This window comes from Gracilinanus agilis, chromosome 2, assembly GCF_016433145.1.
Source record: "Gracilinanus agilis isolate LMUSP501 chromosome 2, AgileGrace, whole genome shotgun sequence".
NCBI classification, from domain to species: Eukaryota; Metazoa; Chordata; class Mammalia; order Didelphimorphia; family Didelphidae; genus Gracilinanus; species Gracilinanus agilis.
The window spans coordinates 369,823,222-369,842,557 of NC_058131.1; the positions used below are offsets into that span (position 1 = coordinate 369,823,222).

Here is a 19,336-nt window from a genome sequence, read left to right on the forward strand (position 1 = left end):
GTCACTTAGGAGGTGTCTGAGTTCAAATCTGAACCCAGGACCTCCCATCTCCAGGCTTGACTCTTCATCCACTGAGTGACCCAGCTGCTCCCAGTACATCTATTTTTTTTTTAAGATGTCTTTGGAGAAGAGGGTAATGTCGTTGCTTGTTTTCCCCAGTATATCTTCCATATATGCCAATATATCCATATTGCTGGATGAGCAGCAGGCAGCAGCCAGGGGAGAAGAGGGAAAAGTGAATACATTTGTAATTGCAACTCTTTCCTGTTTTTAAATTGGTCCGTTTATTGATTGAATCAAATATTTGGAAAGTGGTCACAGGGAAAAGGAATTCATTCGCTTTATTTTGACTCCTAAGAACCAGAATAGTAGTAATGGGTGGAATGGCTGGATGACTTGGGGGTGGAGGGGGTAGAGAATAGGAGCAAAAGAACTTTATAATATTTATAGCTGACCATAACTGGGATGGACTGGCTTGAAGAGAGAGTGAGCTCCTTGAGGGTATTCCAGGGGAACACCAAGCGAACCACTCGGGGAGGATGTATGGTGTTCAGGTACTAGATCGTTGGACTAGACGCGTTCTGCTGAGGTCCCTTCTCGATTCAACATTCTGGGATCTTGAGGCCGCGAGGGAAAGGGGGCTGGTTCCTGGACTGCCGGTCGCTTGCTCTGGGAAAGGGCTACTTCGCTTGAAGGGGAATGTGAAGGTAATGAGCTCTCTCTCCCCTCCCTCCTCTGGTCCCTCCACCCTTGGGCCCCGCTAGGCTGGGGTGCGCTCTTGCTGGCTCCGAGCTGCTCCAGGATCAGTCAAGATCTACCCCGCCCAGCCTGGGCATCAAGCCGGAGGAATAGAAGAGGCCTGGGAGAGGGGGTGTGTATGTGAAAGCTGGAAGGGCGGTGCATGCTGGCCCCACCCTCTTCTGCTCTTCCTTCTTTCTAATTGGTGGAGGGATCTCAGAGGCGGTTTAAGGAGCTCTTCAGAACGGTCTAGGTTCAGTTCATTTCTCCAGCCAGCAGAGGTGGTTGCCGATTTACCGGGCGCCTCGGAGAAGGGGACACGATGATAGTCACCCGTGAGTGGCGAGGGCAGTGGGGTGGTGGCAGGTCGCGGGAAGGAGGCGGTTCGGGGGTGTGCCCCAGGCATCACCCAGAATGTTGCTGTGGTGTGCATACACGTGCCACTCTTGTAATATGTGGAGCGGGGTACCTAAGGCGTTAGCCTGGAGGACTGGCCTGTACCTGGGCAGCCCAGAGCGAGAGTAACCTGCAGCCGGGTCTGTGTGCCCGAGAAGGTAGCCGCAGAGGGGAGAGGGGTAGAATGGGGGGTAGACGGGGAAACCATGCTGGAAGGAGGAAACACTGCACGTGTGAGTCTCGGAGTGGACGTGCTTGGGTAACTGTGTCATACGTGTGGGCGCACCCTGCCAACTCTCTCACCCTTTCCCGCTTCACTTTCAGCCCCAGGCCCCAACCCACCTCTTCCTAAAACTGGAGTCTTCCAGGCACTGTCAGAGGGTGGGAGGATGCCCCAGTCGGGGTTTGGTTCTTGGGAACCAGGTTAACCTTTGCTCAGCCGTGGATGGGCAACTGCTTGGCAAAGGGGTATGGGTGGAGCCCGATTTCCTGATATGCGGGGGTGAGGGAGTGGGGGGAAGCGGTGATGATCTCTCTAAAATCATCTTGAGAGCGCCCCCAGATAGATTTGTTGCAGAAATGAAGCGGAGTAAGCCAAGTCCAAGTTTTTATGGGATTGAATGATTTCAAGCTAGAAATGGGTCTTAGAAATCGCCCCAGTGGCCTTCTAGAACGGGCGTTCTTAACCTGAGGTTTGTGAATTTAAAATAAATATTTGGATACTTATTTCAGTGTAATTAGTTTTTAAATGCATTTTGTAGATTTAAAAAATATTCTGAGAAGGGGACCATAGGCTTCACCGAAATGCAAAAGGACCTGGGATACAGGGGGAAAAAGTTAAGAATCCTTGATCTAGTCCAACTTCCTCTCCAGAGGTGTTAAATGCAGGGTGTGACCACACAGAGTAGAGCAGAGGTCCTCAAACTAGTATCCCCTGCTTTTTCTCCAAGACTGCTACATCTCCTCAGTCACACACAAGTGGCATATCTTTGGAAGAAGGAGGGTTACTGACTAAAGAAAGTTTTCATGAGATTAGGGAAGTTTTCTCCCAACCTTTCTATTCCCGTGTTCCAAGCACTTCCCTAAGGTCTCTTCTTTACCTCTTCTGGTCCCCCAACTCCCAAGAATTTTATTACCTCCCTTCTTTGACTGCATCCCCCTCCCAACCTAGTATTTGCTTTGAATCATGTTAGAAAGGAAGGGTTTAGGGGTAGTATAGGCAAGGCCTAGAGTTGGGAGGACCTGGGTTCAACTCTAACCTCCAGTATTTCCTAGTTGTGTGACCCTGAGCAAGTCACTTAACCCAGTTTGCCTAGCCCTTGCCCTGCTTTCTTAGAACTGTTACTTAGACAAAAAGTAAAGGTAAAAAACAAAAAGGAAAAGAAAAGAAGGCAGGATCTGGCTTCTGCTGTGGTGGAATGAGAGATGTCTGGAGGAGGTTGCTTAATGTAGGGGAAAAGGACACTGGACTGGAGTCAAGCAAGCAGTACTTCCAGTCCTAATGTGTCATTAAATCATCTAGGGCAAATGTCCTCAGTCAAATGATGGGATTGAACTAGACAATTGCCGAGGTCCCTTTCAGATCTATCATTCTGGCTCCTCTTCCCCTTTCTGCAATTATCCTGGCCACGCTTGTGTTTTCTTCACAACTAACTGGAATAGAACACTTCTCTGCAGATGGCTCAATCCTCCCCTTCTTAGCTAAGAAAGCCCTGCAGGTAGAGTAAGGTCGTCTAAACCCCAGGGCTATCCTTGGGGAGGTAAATTCCCTAAGAGCACAGACTTTCTTTCCTCCTACCCTCTGCACTGTGTTATGTACATAGCTGACACTAAAGAAGTATTTTTTAGATTCATTGGTGAAAAATGAATCCTTGAAAAATTATTCACTTTTCTTTGAGAAGATTCATTTATTCCCTCAGGCAGAGTAATTTACTTTCTGTACCATTCCAGACTGAAGTTGAGCAGTATTGCTTTTGACTGACTACTTCTTCCCTCTCTGGGGCCCTGGGAATTGTTCCTGTTAGTGGTCCCAGCTTAAGTAGAGATTCAGTGGTTATTCTTTTGTCTCATCCACTAGAACAGAGACTTGCATCTGCTTGATGCCAAGGAAGAAAAAGGTGCTAGGCTTGGGGGCTTGTCAAAGAGAATGGTTTCAAGGCTGAATCAGGATTTCTAACAGGTGAGATTTTTTCCATTTGGGATCTCTACTTTCCTTGAGTCTATTGAGGTAACTTCCAGGAAAGAGGTAGCATGTTCTTGCGTTCTCTCTCTCTCTCTCTCTCTCTCTCTCTCTCTCTCTCTCTCTCTCTCTCTCTCTCTCTCTCTCTCTCTCTCTCTCTCTCTCGTAAGAAAGATGTTTCTGGTGAGTCATGAGAAAGGATTCATAATTAAGGGGCCTTTCAGGTCAAGAATTCTCAGTGGCAGAACATCTGTAACTCAGGAGGCTATTTCTCTATCAGTCTTGATTTTTGCCATTCTGATGATGTTGCTCCCCAGTTTTCATACTGTTTCTGTATTATGCCCTCAGTTTCTGTTTCTGTCTTTCTTCTCTTGCCTGTCCACATGGAGAGCAGCTGGCCTGTTCCCCCTCACCCCACATCAGGGATAGCAAGAGTAGTTTGGGTTAAATGACCCAGGGGGAAAATGAGCTCCTAGGACCCGTAGAAATCAGAAAGAAGGTTGTTAAAAACCTTAGTTGTTTGTCACATGGCATCTATGAGAAATCATTAATATGAGAAGGCAGATGACTCCTAGGACAGGCAGTGTGGTCTAGTAAGTACATGGAGCTAGCCTTAAAGACCTGGATTAGTTTCTACCTCTGACAAATACTGTCTTTGTGATCCTGGCCAAATCATTTAACCTCTCAACTGAATAAGGCAACTGAATAAGACTGAATCGCAGCCCTCCTTTGGCAGACTACTTCTTTTCAGCAATAAAATAAAAGATTAGTGATAGGGAAAGGTAATTATTATTATTCTTTCTTTTTAGATTGTTCTTCCCTAGTGTGCCACATGAAGGCCAGGGCTATTTTTCACATTTGTGGCCAAAGTGGTGGAGGTGGCTGTACTCACTAAGCCCTGTGCCAATTTAAGAGTTTGTGTGAGAGGACAGCTAGGTGGCTCAATAGACTGAAAGTCAGACCTAGTGTATTGATGTATTGATGGGGAAGTCCTGGGTTCAGCTTTGGCCTTAGATACTTCCTAGCTGTGGGACCCTGAGCAAGTCACTTAGCCCCAGATGCCTAGTCCTTATCACTCCTCTGCCTTGGGACCAATATGGAGTATTCCAAAAGCTAAGAGTTTAAAATAAAAAAGAGTTTGTGTGAGCACGTGAAAAGTTGCAGGGGTCTGGCTAGTATTTGCAGAAGGGCATGTAGATGATGAGAAGCAGGCAAAACTGTGCATACCTTCTTGGTGGGTAATGAATAGATAGATGACTCAGTGAAAACCTTTGTGTATGCTGGTGGGGGGGGGGGGTAGGAAAGAGCCAGGAGAGAAGGGAAAAATAGCTGGAAAAGGGGGGATACCGGTGCTGCAGAAGCTGCCCCACTTGAGCTAACACTGTTTTCATTGGTGACTGGAATGATGCCATGAATTGCTTTTTACAGGTAAGCAACTGGCTGCTGATCTAACCCACTTGGTTTCTCTTTGAATTACATTTCTTTTCCCCAGTAGACTTGCCTATTTGTGCCTAGCTCAGGGTAACATTAAAACAAACTCACATTTGTGGGATTATGGGCACACATGCTTGGTGGTTTAAGATGCCAACCTGGGATTAATAACCATTCCTTGCATTTGTAGAGCACTTACAGTTTTCAGCATGATTTCACAGCCATTATCTTATCCGATTAAAAACATGCTTGAGAATTGACTACAGAGGGCATGTTAAATTTGTTGGTGACATTGTATTGGGAAGGGAGTGGGGAGGCAGTGCTTTGTCCATAAGGAATAATAGGGCACAATCTCTCTGTCTCTCTCTCTGTCTCTCTCTGTCTCTGTCTCTCTGTCTCTCTTCCTTACTTTCTGATTTAGAATCAATACGGTATGGGATAGACAACTGGGTAAAGTGACCAGCCCAGGGTTACGCAATTAGGAAGTATCTGAGGCCAGATTGGAACCCAGACTGTATCCTACTCTATCCGCCTAGCTGCCTTGTATAATATCTCTTAAGGTCAGAATTTGTGAAAATCAGGAGAACCTTTCCAAACCAGAAAGTAATTTCTTGGTAACTTATACAATGTACAGTCCATAGTAGATCATGAGGACTGTAGTTCTATAGATTGACTTTTGAATAAACTAATAGTTTTTGCTATTAGCTAGAATCTAATATATGAGGGCCCTAGATAAGCTTTCACTTAGGAAGAAAAAGCCAAAGATGAGCCAGAGTTTCCTTGGGTGTCTGCTGTTCTGCTCTGAGGCATCATTTCTGCATTTAGATCAAGCAAAGGTCTAGTTCATCCATAAGCATTTGATAAGTGCTTACTTTGTGCCAGACACTCTGCTAATTACTGGGGATATAAACTGTTAAAACAGTCTCTGCCTTCAATGGGTGAGACACTATGTAGATAACCGGCATCACCTTTGGGAGGAAGACACTAGCAATCGGGGGGGGGGGGGCGGGGAGGCCTAGAAAAGCTTCATGCAGAAGGTGGAACTTGAGCTGAGTCTTGAAAGAAGCCAAGGAAACTAAGAAGTGGAGATGAGGGGGTGGGGGATCCCGAGAATGTGGATAGCTGGTGCAAAATGGACAGAGGTAGGAGACAGAGTATTAAATGCAAGGAACTGCTACAAGGCCAGTGGCAAGGCCTCCTAGAAAGGCAGGGACAAAGAGCAAGACACAACCCAGGTTGTGAAGAACATTCAGAGCAAACCTGAGTAGTTTATATTTTATCCTGGAGGTATTAGAGAACCAAGAAAATTCACTGAGCAGGTCCTTTGACTTACCTTATGTCTGAGAAACTCAAAGAGGCCCTAGCAACTGTCACTGGTAGCTATCTGACACTAGGAGTATGAAGCAACTAATTTTTTTTCTTTCTATAAAATGGGTAGATTTTGTCCCCTTCCCCTTCCTCTGAGAGTATCTCTGGCTGTGACATGAGGAAGAACAAAGATATCCATTGCAGAGAGTATGTATTGAAGCCATGGGCAACAAGAGGATGAGGATTTGGAGAGAGGTTCCAGAACAAGACTCAACCCCTGGATCCTCGAGCCAGATTTCCATCAGTGCTGAGCCTTGACTGAGGCAAGGAAGGAAGGAGACTTCACAAATGGAAGGGAAGGTTCCAGAGATTTGTGGTTACCTTTCCTGAAAGGGAAACCCATTGAAGGCACTGATGCGGAAGGGAGAAAGATTGGGAGGAAATGGAAAATTCCCATCTGAGATTCCATGTTTCTGAAGGGACACAATATGAGATCTAGAGGCTGACTAGGTCACATCCTTCCTAGCAGCAGGGAGAGGTGGTAGTGAGGGAAAGACCACTGGTAGGGAGAATGCTGGGATCCTGAGCAGGGAGGAGGAACATTTCAAAGGCTCAGACAGAGAGCTCCTGCTTCCTGGTTCTGGACAGAGCCAGGAGCTCCAAAGGACCTAGAGGCAGGAAAAAGCAGACAACTTTCTTCTTTTCAAGGTGACAGCTAAACTGATAAAGAAATCTACAATGATGTGCTAATGGGTATTGATGTGTTATGGAGAAATCTAATCCCCCATCCCAGAGCCCAAGTGACTGTATTTTTTTTTAAACCCTTACCTTCCGTTGTGGAGTCAATACTGTGTATTGCCTCCAAGGAAGAAGAGTGGTAAGGGTAGGCAATGGGGGTCAAGTGACTTACCCAGGATCACACAGCTGGGAAGTGTCTGAGGCCAGATTTGAACCCAGGTCTCTAGGCCTGGCTCTCAATCCACTGAGCTACCCAGGTGCCCCCAACTGTATTTTTTTAAAAGAGGCATTCTAGAGATAATGCTTTAACTCAAAAAAATGAAAGGTTTTGTAATGGTGGAATTTCAGGCACTGTGGCAAATCATATTAGGTAATGTCCCCTTGGATCACAGTCAGTGCTGATCATTTTAGGAAAGGATTTTTGGGGAGAGAAAAGAGATTTTTTTTAACTCTTATCATCTGTTTTAGAATTGCATAAGTGGAAATTTTGTATCCTTTAGACTTTATCTCCCAGAATTCTTCCTTGCCCCAGAATTCCCTTTTCCTTTCTATTTACATGTATCTTTTACGTGATTGTATATAAGTTTCAGGTAATGCCTCTCGGGCTCTCTTCCACATAAGTTGCTTGGTGAGCACTCTCCCTGTTTCTCTAATCTTTTTAGTTTCCTTTTGCTTCAATTTAAATATGAATAAATCTTATTAAATATCATACTTAGAGTACTGGATATTAATTTTTAAATCTACAGAATATAGATGAAGTTGTCAATTCCAAGGCAGAAGAGTGCTAAGGGCTAAGTGACTTGCCCAGGGTCACATAGCTAGGAAGTGTTTGAGGCCACAGTTGAACCCAGGACTTCCTGTCTCCAGACCTGGCTCTATCCACAGAGCTACCTATCCACTCCAGAAAAAGAGACCTTTGCAAAACTCATCTTCATCAACTTCTCCTCCGCCACTCTGGTCAGATTATGACTCAAATTCCCTAAGTGAGAGGAGGAGGAGAATAAAAAGAGAAGATGAAGAAGGGTCTTTCCTTTATCCAGAGTCTCCACACCCAGCAGGATCCACCTGTTTCCCCTGCTCTCCACATGGTTAGCCAGGAATATGCTTACATTCTTCAGGAGTCTGGTGACCACTGGGGTCTGCCTCTACCACAGCTGGGCACTGGTGACGGGGATGCCAAATGGACAGCTGATTCCCACTATCCGTAGGTCTGAGAAGTTCTGGAGGGAACAGGAGCCTCCAAGGGAGGAATTCTGCCTGCTGGATGTGGGAGAAAGGGATGGATCAGGAACTGGTTATCTAGACTAGTCCTTTGGGCTCTCGGAACATGTGTGTGTGTCTGCTAGTTTCCTTGCATTTGTCTCTGATTATGTAATTATATATATATGTATATATATATATATGGGAAATATATATATTTTTTAAATGTAAAATATATGTAATAAAGGAAAATATCTAAATAAATATATAATATAATTCTGTCTTGGCTATAAAATGAGGAGGTAGACTAGATGACTTGTAGGATACTAGCATTCCAGCACTCTTTCACCTTATGTCTTTCTGGCTCATCTTTAGGATGGTGTTTTAAGTTACTGTTTATGTAACTTTTTACCTTCTTCATAGAAGTTCTCCTTATCTGCACAGCCAGCCTTTGCCCCTGGATATTGGGAGTCTTTACCCATTCTTGGCCCAGCTCAAACCCTGAAGCTTCTTTGTGCTTTGCAAAGGCGAAGCTGAGAATGGTTATCATGTGTAGAGGAGAACCTTCAAGCCGCCTCTTGTCCAGGGGCAGGAGTGAGGAATTTGAATCCCAGATTTTGTCCTTGGCTTTCAGTGCTGACAACCTGACTTGTTTTTCAGCCTTGTTTCTTTTATCTCCCTCCAGAAATTGAAGCCAAGGAGGCCTGTGAGTGGCTGAGGGCAGCTGGTTTTCCCCAATATGCTCAGTTATTTGACGGTATGGCAGTCTGTGCTTTGTTGATATCTTACATTTGCATAGCTTGTGGGGGGGAATCTTAAACCTGTTCTCTCATCCCACCTTCACTGTTTTTCCCTGTGAGGAAACTGAGGTCTAGAGGGGTTAACTTTCAGGGTAGAAACAAGAAGGCAAAACAGTCATGAGAATCCCATTCCCCTGCCATTCACCTAGCCAAGGACGCTTTCAACTAGAACATAAAGTCCTGATTTAATTTGACAAACATTTTTTTATAATTCAATTCTATTTTATTTTCAGTTCTTCGTTCCCTCTTCCCTTTCCTCCCCTCACCCCCCACCATTGAAACCAGGAAAACATTCTCACACTGTCACGTCCCTCCCCAAAAATATATCAGCGTACACTCTGGGTCCAACGCCTCTCTCTCTGGAGTTGGGCGGCATTAAAATGATTGGTCATTGATCAGTTCCCAAGTTTATCCAAGTATCCAAGTTACAGTAATATTGCATAAATTGTTCTCCTGATTCTGTTCTCTTCACTTTGCCTCAGTTCATACAACTCTTCCTAAGTTTCTCTGAAACCATCTATCACATTTACACACTATAACTTTTTCAACTAGTTCCCCATTAATGGGCACCCCCTCAGTTTTTAATTCTTTGCCACAATAAAAAAAAGTTACAGTATTTGTGTATGTAAAATCATTTGCTCTTTCTTTGATCTCTTTGGGATATAGATCTGGTAGCAGTAGTGCTGGGTATCCACAATTTGGTAGCTTTATTCCATATGCTTTCCAGAAGGACTAGGTTAATTCACATTTCCACCAATAACACATTTATATACCTATCCCCCCCCCCCAGTCCCTCCAGCATTTTTTATTTTCCTTTTTTGTCAGCTTTATCAATATAATAGAGGGAAGTTGGCACCTCAAATTTTTTAATTTGCATTTCTCTAATTATTAGTGATTTAGAACATTTTAAAAATATGGTTATTTCAAAAATTTTAATTGTGTATTTGTACAAGGTTCTGGTAGTATAGAGACAAAGATGAAATAGCCCCTGCACTCAAGGAGCTTACTTTTAAAAAGCAAGACAACAAATATATATTTATATGTATATAGTTGAGTGTAGTTTGAAATATCACTGAGTTGGACCCAGAGTGTACACTGATATATTTTTGGGGAGGGACGTGACACTGAGGAAATATCACTAATAACTGGGGAAGGTAGAGAGAAAGGGAAGTATTCTTGGAGGAAGTACACCTAACCTGAGCCTGGAAGGGAAACAAGGATTCTGAGAGGCAGATTTCATGAGAGAACATGAGGGAACATGATAAACATTCTTGAGCAATCAGTGAGTCCTTTCTACTTTTGAGGAGGGTTGTGAGTGAACATGGATCACTGGCACAAGCATCAACCTGTGAGTATGAACTGTGGGAGTCTGGTGAGTATGTTGGATGAGACTAAAGGAAATCATCTCACCTTTTGCAGACATGCAGTTTCCCATTGACATCCAAACTGTGAGACGTGACCACGAGTTCCTAGACCAGGATGCCTTTGAGTCTCTTTACAGGTGAGTGTGGAGCTGTCCACGTCCCAGCCACCTGCATGCCCTCACTCTGGGATTCTGGAGTCACAGAATTATCAAGAAAAGATATCTGAGATCATCTAAATTGATCCTGTCCTTGCATGCTGTCATCCTGGCCACAGTATTCCTGATAGTGTTCATCTAGTCTCTGCTTGCAGACTTCCAATGATGTGGAAAACCTGCTACCTCCTAAAATAGCAATCCATTCTGCCTTTGGACAAGTTTAATTGTTAGAAAGTGAAACTTCTTTGTCTTTTCTTCTTAGCTCTCTCATCTGCTCTTTCTCCCTCTCACAAAGAGCAGCATGCAACCTTTTTTGCAGGACTGTACAGGGGGTACCAGAGGCCAGGCAGATGGCACTGCCAATTCCATACACTTTTTTCTTGGCTTCTTAGTCAAACTGGCTACAGCATTGGTTGGAGTTACTGCTCATCCTTCTGCTCAGACTATCTCTTTCCCTAAGTGATTCTTGCCCATCAAGTCAGGAACTACTTTTTCCTCTAACACACTTTAAATTAATAAATCAGGCTATTTCCCTTGCCTTTACCACAGAAAAATGAGGGAGTAGTTATTTAAAGAAGAATCTTTATTTTCTAGTAGTACGTACTCCCAGGGTTTCTTCAAATATTCACTTGCCCTGTCTGTCTCTTTTTTCCTTTGTCCCTAGCTTTTTTCCATCTGTCATTCTCACTGACTAGTGCACTATGCACAACTATCTAGAATTACATGTGTTCCCTAATGAAAGCACACCTGTGCTGTACAATCAGCTAGCCCTGGTTCCATGATCCAGTGGCCTGTCTAACTGTCTAACCCCAAAATGAATGCAGTAGGTCACCCATTTGGGCCTTAAAGCCAGGAAGTTTAGAAGTCAGGGGATCCAGTGGCTCTTTAGGTTCCAAGGGTTATTGGCCATGAAAAAATGTAATGGAAAAGGGCATCTCCTTTCTCTCCCAGGCGACTAAACACCCTGAACAAGTGTGCAGAGATGAAGGTGGAGTTCAGTTGCCAGAGGAGGAGGGTAAGTGGTCACATTCATTTTCCCAGCGGGTGCAGGAACCTCTTGGCCCATTTCTGGGGAAGGAGGGGAAACACTTGTTCTTTGATTTATCTGACCTGTCAGGCTTGTCTCACGGATGCTGGGTACCTTCAGTATATGAGTGGTAAAGCACCTTGTACCCTACATATAAGGTGCCATCTGCACCCTCTACAGGAGGCAGTTGGGGGAGCCATCCTGCCCCGGGAGCAGTGTGAATGTGCCCAGGCTTGCCCTGTTTTTCCTTCGAAACAAGAGGGAGCAGCGGCCTGAGCCCTTTCCAAGGGGCATGCTGTCCTGTTGCCTGACTTCTGCATGATGTCACCCTTTGCCCTTGGTTTGACTTCTTTCTGGAGCTGACCTTCCTTTTTTCCTGCCCCACAGAGTGATGAGTCAGAAGATGATGAACCATGCGCCATCAGCAGCAGGTGGGCCTACGAGCGATGCAGCCGGCGCTGGTCCCGGCTGGACAGTGTGGAAGTCTTCCCAGGAGAGAGCGGTTCACCCAGCAGTCCTGTCCTAGAGAAGACTCCAAGGGCGATCCAGAACAGGAGCGCTAAGGAGCCGACCTCTCTGGAGCCAGAGGAGAAGCCAGATGCCTCTTCCCTGCATAGCTCCAGCAGTGGTGACAGCGATGCCCCCTTTCCCAGGACCTTGGAGGACGCCGAGACCAGCCATAATTCCTCCCACTTCTCCTACACCCACCAGATGTCTTCACCTGCTTCTAGCGCCAGCCATTGCCCGTGCCCCCTGGAGCCGCTGAGTGCCGCTGGTGAAAGCCTGCCTTCTGTAGAGAAGCCACTCCAAGCACACCGAGGCAAGAGCTTCTTGAGAAAGATGGAGAAGCTGCGGCTGCGAAGCCCGGGGTCCAAGCGGGGGGCTTCCCGGCCCCGGCCCCCCATCAGCGGACCTATCCTCCTTGAGGGCTTCGATGACGACAAGCTCCGAAGTCTCAACTGTGTGAGCATTGGCCGAGACATGGGAGCTTGTCCGTCCTCCCCACCCATGTGCGGCGGCAGCAGCGGTAGCCAGTCGGAGTCCAGCAGTACCGTAAGCACTCCCAGTCCTGTGATCCGGGTCCGGAGCCACAGGCAGAGGGGTGGGGACCCCAGCTTAAGCCCCAGCTCGCCGCCGTGGGGTGACGTGACTGAGCAGAACTTTCAGAACCAGCTCTTCCGGGTGCCAATAGGCCATAAACCCGGCACCTTCCCCAAGGACCTGACCCTTAACTCACTGCCCCCCCTAGACAACCAGTCAGTCAATTGGCGCACAGGCAGTTTCCACGGCTGCCACAGGAATCGACTTGGAGCCAGCTCCCGGGAGATGGGACCTCCCTATTGCCTACCTGGACTGCCCGATAACCGGCTTAGTGTCTACGACAATGTGCCCATGCTGGTCCTCGGCAGGATGGAGGGTGGCGGGCCCCTCGACGACGATCTCATCTTGGACTTTGACCATGCCATGGAAGATGTGAATGAACTCCAGAGTCTAGGAAGCCTGCGGACAAAGAATCCTTCGTGCTGTGGGGACTTTGACTTTCCTAGCTCCACCAGCCTGCCCGCTTCCCCTGCCCAGATCCTCCTGGAGATCGCCGAGCCTTCTAGGAAGACAATATCTGGGTCCCGGCCTGGGGGAGGTCATCCTTGGGACTCCCCCAAATCATCATGCACTCCAAGGTCAGACACTGCTTCCTCTAGCCCCTGCAGGTGAGCTCTGCCCTACGGCTCTGGTCTTCCTTCATGCTACCGCTCTTCTGTCTCTCAGAGCTTTCCTCAAGGACATCCCTCTAGAAAGCTTAGCCAGAATTTGGGTTCTTTGCTATTGTGTCCTTTTATTTGTATTTCTCAGATAATCTGGTCATGCCAATAAAAACATAAAAGGCTACCAACTACACCTGCTCTAATCATATATTCTTATGCTGAGACGGTGCATAAGGGGAGGGAATGCGCTTTTATTAAACACTATCTGCTAGGCACTATATTAAGCACTTACAAATATTATCTCATATGATCCTCACAAACCCTGGGAGATAGAGTGCTATTATGATGTCCAATTTATAGTTGAGGACACTGAGGCAGAAGGAGGTAAAATGGCTTGCCCAGGGTCACATAGCTAGGAAGTGCCTGAGGCCAGATTTGAAATCAGGACTTCCCATCTTGAATCTTGGCTCTCAATCCACTTGAATCACCTAACTGCCCCTGTGAGTAAGTTTTTGAGGCCATCTTTGAACTCAGCTCTTCTTTATTCCATGTCTAGTGCTCTAGCCACTGCTCTACGTCATTGAGAAAACTAGTGTCAGAAGCAAAATTAGAACCTGTGTTTCTGGACTGCCAATCAGTGATCTCCACATGGTCTTCTGTCAGGCAGTCCAATTCCCTTTATTCCAGTCCCTCACAGTATCTTGTACAACTTTCCTGGAGAAGACATCTCTCCAGTAGAAGTTCCTAGTAGAAAGAGCACTGGGCCAAGAATCTAAGTGCTTGGGTTCTGGTACAGGTTTGGTCACTAACTAATTTTGTGACTCAATTCCTCAGTGCCCCAGGTAATTCTCAAAGGATCATAGATTTTGGAGAACTTGCTGATCTATAATTTTCACGCTGGAAATTCCCCATTTCAGTGAAATCACAGGTCTAGCCAAATCATAGTACTTGAAGGGGGAAAAAAAGCACCTGTCTCATTGGATACCCACAAGAACCCTGCTCTAGTCCTTGGGGAATAAAAATGATTTGCTTATAATCACTCTGGTTAGGATTAGAAACAGAATTTGAACTCGAGTCCTCTACATATATATATATATACACATATACACACACACACACACACACACACACACACACAAAAGTACTTCTCCCCTACCACACTTTACAACATTTGGGAACAGGCTTACTTAAAAATATGAAAACATGGAAATTCACCTTTACTAAAGGTGAAAGGATTCATTTTCACCAAGGTTCCTTCCTAGCAAGCTTCCATTGTATGTTTAAAATCGAATCAGATTTGTGAAAATTTGGTTTAGATGCTTTTTTTTAGGATTCATAATGGGAAGAACATTTGGAAACTCTTAGAAGTTTCATATCTATTCCCTAACTGTGACTTTGGACAAGTCACTTAATCTGATGAGACCTCAGGTTCTTTATTCGTAAAATGAAAAGGTTAGAACAGGTGATCTCTAAGTTCATTTTTCGCTCTAGATTCCTAATTATATTTTGTGTGAAGGGAGGTAAAAATGTATACATTAAGCATAAAACATGGCTCCCGTTTCTGCAGGGAACAGACATTTGGAAGGTGTGGTTGAGGGGAAGAAAATTCTGTGTATCTGAGGGTCAGTTCTTACACTGCAGCATAAAAGCCAGGTGGCCTGGGGCAAGTTCCTTTGCTTTTTTAAGGCTGGCTTGCTTCATCTATAAAAAGAGGTGGTTCTTGTGGGTGATCTCCACCATGCCCAACCATTAATTTAAATTTAGCTGTTTAGATAGCATTACTGTCATTTGTTGTGATTACAGGTTGGATGGGCTCATCTGTGTAAATGACACTGAGGTTAGCTTCTTCTGTCTGCTAAGTCTGTCTACTAAGTCGTTGGCTCAAGAGTGAGAGCTGATCATTTAATTGGGACATTTATCATGATGTGAAAATAATAAAAATGTCTAGACTTGTTTAATATGATGATATAACCTTAAAAAAAGATGCAAGGTCTCTTCTAGTTCTAAAAACTTTTTTTGGTTGTGTGTGAATGTGTGTGTCAAAATTAGTAAAACTTTATTTAAACTTCAATAAAATAAAACAGAAAAGAGTCAGTTCCATGCTGCCTGAGAAAAGTGTCTAAAACCAAGGGCAAGTACCACCCCTCTCCTATTCAGGTTTTTCCCCATTTTCAATCAAACTAATTAAGTTAGGGCCCTAGTGTGGACCAGCCTAGGGCTAAGTCCTTCTTCCCACCCCCTGGCTCCAGAGAAAGATAAGATAAGATATAGAACCTGGGAGGGGAGAAAGCTACACCCTTCTAGCTTTTAGGATAGAGTCTAGGGTTCTAAAGGAAAGAGGAAGAAGAGGGGATGATGAAGGGATGACAATTTGTGGACATATCTTGGAAAGGAGAATAGATGAGAGACTCACTCCCCTTCTCATCGTTCTGGAAGCTCTAAAGCAGAGTGAGGGCTGGGGCTCTAGTGGAAGCAAAACATGACTTGACCTCATCTCACATCTCTCTTGGCTTTCTAGACCCAGCAAGTGGAACTGGTCAATAGGAGAAAGAACCGACCTGAACAAGCCCTTCCTGCGTGTTGAAGAGCAGTCAGCTGTACAACTCAGCTATTTAAGGAGTGTGGCTATGTTACAACTCTCTGCTATCATGGAAAAAAATCCTCCATCCAGCAAACAGGGCTGGAACTGGTGAGGCCCCGAAGCTAGAGGCTACTTGGCCTGGCTTTGGCAGGTGGGATGGGAAGGTTGACTGTCCTGTGTAGTCTTAGCAGCTGGTAGCACAGCAGATAGAACATTAGTCTAGAGGCAGGAAGACCAGAATTCAAATCCAGCCTCAGACACCAGCTGTGTGACCCTGGGCGAGTTATTTAACCTCTGTTTGCCTCAGTTTCCTCATACACAAAGTGAGGATAATAATGGCACTTACCTCTCAGGATTGTGGTGAAGATCAAATACAATAATAATTGTAAAGTGCTTAATATAGGAGCTGGTTCATAGTAATCCATATAAATGTTAACTATAATAATTAGCATTACTATAAATAATAAAAATTATAATATTATTATTAATCTAGGCCCAGGGACAACAAAATTATTCCATGACTGCTGCATGGGCAGTCTGATTTGTCCTGAGAATCCTCTCTTACTCTAACTCGGGACTCAGAGAAGAGGAGGATCCTCTTTTCCCCAGGTGGCCCTAAAACTAGGATTAGAAGGGGTATGTGTTGCAAGGATATGTCATCAGTGACTTGGCTATCCTCCTTAATTCCCTCTATTGGCTGATTGAACCTTAAGGTACTTCCTTCATTCCTTGCACAGTGTATGTGCAAGAACCTTCTATTCTAAGCCAAACAGTGCTTTGGGCCAAGAAGAGGCCAAGAATATGGGTTCATTTGGATTGTAATTGGAGGTTTCTGGTTTCCCTCTCAGGCCAGTTCCCAAGTTCATCAGGAAGAACAAATACCCTGACTGTAAAGGCAAGAATGTGTTTGGAGTCCCACTACTCCTAGCTGTCCAGAGGACAGGCCATCCACTCCCACCAGGCATTTTCCAAGCTATGGAGTATCTGAGGGCACACTTCCTGGACCAGGTACTTGTCTGTGTTTGAGTCTGCTCTTCCCTTTCTGGCCAGCATCCTCACCACTCTCCCCAGCACCATGATCACTGACACCATTGCTTGTTCATTACACAGCAGTTACCAAACAAGAGTGCTTCCCAGAGACCTGAAGGTGTCTTCCCTGTTCTTCACAAGGGAAATGATATAAACCTTGATTTTCTAAAACAGAATAAAAGAAATAAAGATATACAGTTTATAATAAAAAGATAATAACATATAAATGCATTAAGTAGGTATGTAAGTTAGAGAAGTAAGCACACCATTTATATCCACTATAAGCAGAGGAGATAGAGGGGCAGACCTGTAGCGATGGCCCCAAGGCTTAAGGCTGGGTAGAGATCAAGAGATACAGGCTGAGCTGTCTTCTTTCTTCCTCCAGCCCACATTGGCCTACTCCCCAGAAAGGAGCTCCCCAATCATCTCGGTTTACTTTACAATTAATGCATATATATCTGTGTTGGTCCCAGCTACTGTAAGCAGGTATGCACCTACCACCGTATTCCCCTCAAAATATACATGATCTAATAATATGAACATCCCAGACACACAGCACTCCCACCCAGCATATCCATTCAGATTTTCAGTATATATGTGTGTGTACAGATATACCCCTGTATACACATGCTATATATGTATAAATATAGCCATATAGGGGCAGCAAGGTGGCTCAGTGGATTGAGAGCCAGGTCTAGGGACAGGAGGTCCCGGGTTCAAATCTGGTCTCAGATACTTCCTACCTGCATGACCCTGGGCAAGTCACTTAACCACCATTGCCTTAGAACTCTTCTGCCTTAGAACTAATGCACAATATTGATTCTAAGACAGAAGGTCAAGTTTTGGGGAGGGGGAATATATATATGTATATATATATTCTCTTCTGCCTTAGAATTAATACACAATATTAATACACAATACACAATAAAGGCCAAGGTTTAGAAAAATATATATATATTTTATATATCTTCTGTCTTAGAACCAATACACAATATTGATTCTAAGATGGAAGGTCAATGTTTAGAAAAATATGTATATGTATATATATATATATATGTATGTATATATATCTTCTCTTCTGCCTTAAACTAATGCACAATATTGATTCTAAGATGGAAGGTCAAGGTTTAGGAAAAATATATACATCCATATAAAAGGAATATATTAATCAATATATTCACACACAATCTCCTCATCTCATTGGGTTGGATCAAGGACCCTAAAAATTACGTTTTTCCCAGAAGGTTTCTAGGGAATGATAACCCTCAGTATCTATATATCTATAACCTGCTTCCAGTCATCCATTCTTCTGCCATCCCGGCCTCCGTTACACACATCTACAAATACATAAACTCTCTAGCCTTGCTTGTTGGAAAAGGGAAATAATACTGGGAGGGGTAGGAGAAAGAGGTGAGAAGACTTAACATCCCGCGGCCTCCCAGGAGCGCTTCCCTTTCTGTGTAACTGGTATCCCATGACGCCATGCTGGTCTCCCCCAGGTTGGTTTGTTCAGGAAATCGGGGGTGAAGTCTCGGATTACGGCCCTCCGGGAGATGAATGAGGCCCACCCGGGCCACGTGGATTATGAAGGCCACTCTGCCTTTGATATAGCCGACATGGTGAAGCAGTATTTCCGTGACCTCCCTGAGCCCATCTTCACCAGCAAGATCTGTGAATCCATCCTTCATATATACCAATGTAAGTGCCTGGGGAAATGAAGATGGTGCTCTTGGGTTGGGCATGTCTTCTGGAATGTTCTTTTTCTGTTTATAAACCCATACCTTCTGTCTTAGAGCTGATACTAAGTACAAGTTCCAAGGCAGAAGAACAATAAGGGCTAGGCTGGAGTCACACAGCTAGGAAGTATCCAAGGCCAAATTTGAACCCAGGACCTCCCATCTCAGGGCTTGGCTTTCTATCCACTGAAACCACTAGGAACCTCTACCCCATTCTTATTTAGTATTTGCCTATAGCTGATCCCTGGCAAAATGGTAAAGTTAAGTTGTGTAGTTAGAATGTTCTACGTTCCCCAGAATTCCTTTCTATTACTCGGCATCCTTTTCCTTTCGTCCACGTTGTGTGTTTGTGTATAGTTATGTGTAACCATGCCAGCTCTCTCTTTTTCCCTCATGCGCAGCTGGGTTGGCTCCCTCTTTGCCCTAGCTTTTTACTTCCTCTTACTTCGAGTTATTATTAATAAATGTATTAAATATAATACTTGGAGTATTTGGATACTATTTTGCTTCTTACAAAGTGAAGTTTGACTTTCTGTTGCATTCCCCACCTCTAGCCATGCCCTTGCCCCAGTCCCCAGTAGAAGCTCAGTGCAAATGTCCTCATATCTCATCTCCCTTTTGTCGAAACCTGCTCTTAGGGAAAAGTAAGTCATTTGTGCTTTAATGTGAACTTCAGCATGGCTTTCCCTCTCCTGGGTTGTTTTCACTGTAAATCTAATCTATAAGGGAAGCCCAAGAGTCTGTCTTCTATGAATAGGTCATGAAGGGTATAGGAAGAGGATGGGGCTATCCCTGCTTCTAAAATCAGAGTCTCCTACAGCATCCATCCTTCCACATCTACTGCCTTCAATGGGAGATGTGTATGGCAACCTTTACTAAGCAAGAACACAGAGGCACTAGTCTTACCTTTTCTTTCTTTTTTTAAACTAAAATATTTTATCAATGTCTTTT

The 19,336-nt window shown here is 44.7% G+C and overlaps 1 protein-coding gene across 1 annotated transcript in view; it reads left to right on the forward strand.

The window, feature by feature from the left end:
* The window catches only part of LOC123237500 (rho GTPase-activating protein 7-like), a 129,950-nt gene that overhangs the window by 90,652 nt on the left and 19,962 nt on the right, over positions 1-19,336 (forward strand). Inside the window, exons 2-8 of the mRNA XM_044664458.1 lie at positions 8,676-8,747; positions 10,210-10,291; positions 11,261-11,324; positions 11,724-13,045; positions 15,558-15,728; positions 16,469-16,628; positions 18,149-18,347. Coding sequence (XP_044520393.1) covers positions 8,676-8,747; positions 10,210-10,291; positions 11,261-11,324; positions 11,724-13,045; positions 15,558-15,728; positions 16,469-16,628; positions 18,149-18,347 — 2,070 coding nt within the window. The remainder of the gene's footprint in view (positions 1-8,675; positions 8,748-10,209; positions 10,292-11,260; positions 11,325-11,723; positions 13,046-15,557; positions 15,729-16,468; positions 16,629-18,148; positions 18,348-19,336) is intronic.